Source organism: Mesitornis unicolor, unplaced genomic scaffold, assembly GCF_000695765.1.
Source record: "Mesitornis unicolor isolate BGI_N332 unplaced genomic scaffold, ASM69576v1 scaffold21038, whole genome shotgun sequence".
Lineage (NCBI taxonomy): Eukaryota > Metazoa > Chordata > Aves > Mesitornithiformes > Mesitornithidae > Mesitornis > Mesitornis unicolor.
In genome coordinates, this window is record NW_010200038.1 from 6,159 (window position 1) to 8,702 (window position 2,544).

The following is a 2,544-nucleotide window of genomic DNA, read 5'->3' on the forward strand; positions in this document are numbered from 1 at the left end:
AAGAGGATAATTGTGGAAAGACTTAATTTGGAAGGATTTGTGTGTCAGAAGTGCTCGAGCCTTGTATTCCATAACAAAGTTCAACTCTGAAAAATTTAAGAAATGACTGAACAAAACGTGTATTTTCTGGAACTACTTACACACGCAAGAAGTTGTAGTGCTTCCTGCATTAGAATAAAAATGGATATGATTAGTTACAGAAAGCAGTGTAAATGATGCAAGCAACCACTAAGCACTGTATTACATATGGAGACTTGCCAACAAGCCCCCACTCATACTAGCTGGCTGACGGCAGCCATAAATCCTTATTACCTGCAAAGCCGTATTTGGCATCTGAAAGGATGAAAATTACTTTTCTCTAAGGAATTACAATTATATGATTATTCTTTGACAGCTGCTACTCCCTGTACACTAAACATAAAAAGCTAAATTTATCCAGTCTTTGCTATCATGGTTAGAAGGAGAGACTGCTCTATTTATTCTACAGTTGATTCATAAATCCCTCATGATGATCTCATACTATTTTCATAAATGTTTACCTCCAAAATATAGTTCCATCCCTTTTCGTTGAAGACATCATCTTGAAAATGCTCCCTATATACTTCTTTGGCTTCCTTGATTTTCTCTTTGGTCACCACTTTACCTGTGGTTTCAGAAACAAAAGAAAGCTTAAAAACTTACAATAGTCATCAATTTATAAAATAAATAACAAAAAGTTTCAGACACAGAAAAGTCACTTTGCCTCCAACAAAGACATGGACAACATGTTGAATGCAGTATACAAGCTATGTTAAAACCAAAGCCTACTTTCATTTATTATATACATTACGATGCTCAAGAAATCAACAGAATAAAATATACTTGTGTTTTGTGGGTGACTCAGGAGCAATTTGAGTTCATTAATCTTTTATGATGGTCAAAAACCTGTCAAGAGTTTTAGAAGCAGTGCTTTTCCCAGAGGAATGTGATGATTGTGCAAGTTGGCACATACAAGAATATATAGCCAGACTAGCACAAGAGTTAAAGCTGTGCTGCTGCAGGGAGAATCCCCATGGAGAGGCCTTACAACCAGTCTTTGAGTGACCACCTTGTAACAGGAATGGACAGACCAACCATGGTATTTGAATAAGCATTGCTACTGCTGTAGGACCAAACGTTATGATTGCTGAAGAGAAAAACAAGATTGTTAAGTGCTTTGGTTATAGTCAAATTCTAATATTTGGTGGAACTGGCAGAGATATTTATGGATTCTAGATCAAGACAAGGATATAAGTCATATGACTGAAGTTTTGCTTTTAAAGCTTGTCAGAAAGCAAGTTGCATTGAGGTCAGAAAAGATGATATTTGCACATAATGCAAAAAAGCAAACAAAATCTTAAACAGCACCATGGAATTTTCAAATGTTGCTCTTAAAATCATCAATATTGAAAACACTTTCAGATGTAGCTGCCGTATTCAATGATCTAAGCCAAATGGCAACTGAAACATAAGGGAAATTAAAACCATTATTAGTTTACACAGTAAATAAATTCAGAAAATACAGACTAAAGTTTATGTTCAAAATGTGAAATGTATTTTCCCTTGAATTTTCTATCTTCTTGTGATTCTATGCACAGTCTTGTTCTATTTCCATTCACTTCAATTTAGCCCACAAAAGTTGTGATATGAACAACTCTTCATTTTCAAGAAACCACTGGCATAAACAAATACAGTAAAGAGGTGTCTGACTTAAGAAGTCATTATCATTTTACAAAGCTGGACTTCTCTTATGCATGTCACTACCTACGCTGTACCAAGATAACCTGGAATTGTTTCAACTAAAGACTTCAGCAAGGCTTGAGAAAAATTAAGATATTTATTTACAAGTAAAGTTTTACTGGAATTTGAAAGAGTTACCTTTTAAGTATTTATTCAGAATGTACTGCAAACCATAAAAGACAGTTTCTTCATATTTCACTTTCCTTAATTTGGAATTTTCAGTCTTCTTTTCACGACATTCAAAGTAGGAATATACTTTGCTTGTATTAGGTGGATATTGCTTGTAGTGTGTAACCTACATTAAGAAAAACTTCAGTAAGAGCTCAAGTCATCACTACAAAGCACAAGAGCAATATTTGTGTGTTAAGCTGAGAGTAACCCCAACTCTGCTGTACTACTACAATTCATCCATTCACACTCCACATAGTATTTAGAAGATTTCCCCTGTTTCAACTGCCTTCAATTCTCAGTTCAAAAGACTGTCTTCCCTGTCTTATTCTTTGCTTCTGTGTCAAGCCTTTTCCCCTACAGTAATCTTCATGGTCAGCTCTTCCACTCTCTGATAACTTTGCTTTGGTTAACTGCGAAAGACACCAGCTAGGATTTTAGGAGCAGCACTGAGCACCAACATGCTAAGTTTGTTTTCACTCTCCCACATTTTGCCCAAGCCTAACAGCTACAGGAAGCACAAAGTTGCCTGTCACTACCAAAGTGGAGGTACCTGCTGGTATTTGATTGAAGTACTGATGGCTATAATCACATAATTCAAATAAAAGCCATCCAGGC

The 2,544-nt window shown here is 35.7% G+C and overlaps 1 protein-coding gene across 1 annotated transcript in view; it reads right to left on the reverse strand.

The window, feature by feature from the left end:
* The window catches only part of LOC104544690 (nicotinamide phosphoribosyltransferase), a gene marked incomplete at both ends in the record, with an annotated part of 8,066 nt that extends 6,013 nt beyond the window's left edge, over positions 1–2,053 (reverse strand). The window contains 2 exons of the mRNA XM_010189625.1: positions 540–643; positions 1,897–2,053. Of these exons, the coding sequence (XP_010187927.1) occupies positions 540–643; positions 1,897–2,053 (261 nt within the window). The remainder of the gene's footprint in view (positions 1–539; positions 644–1,896) is intronic.
* Positions 2,054–2,544: the final 491 nt, after the last annotated feature.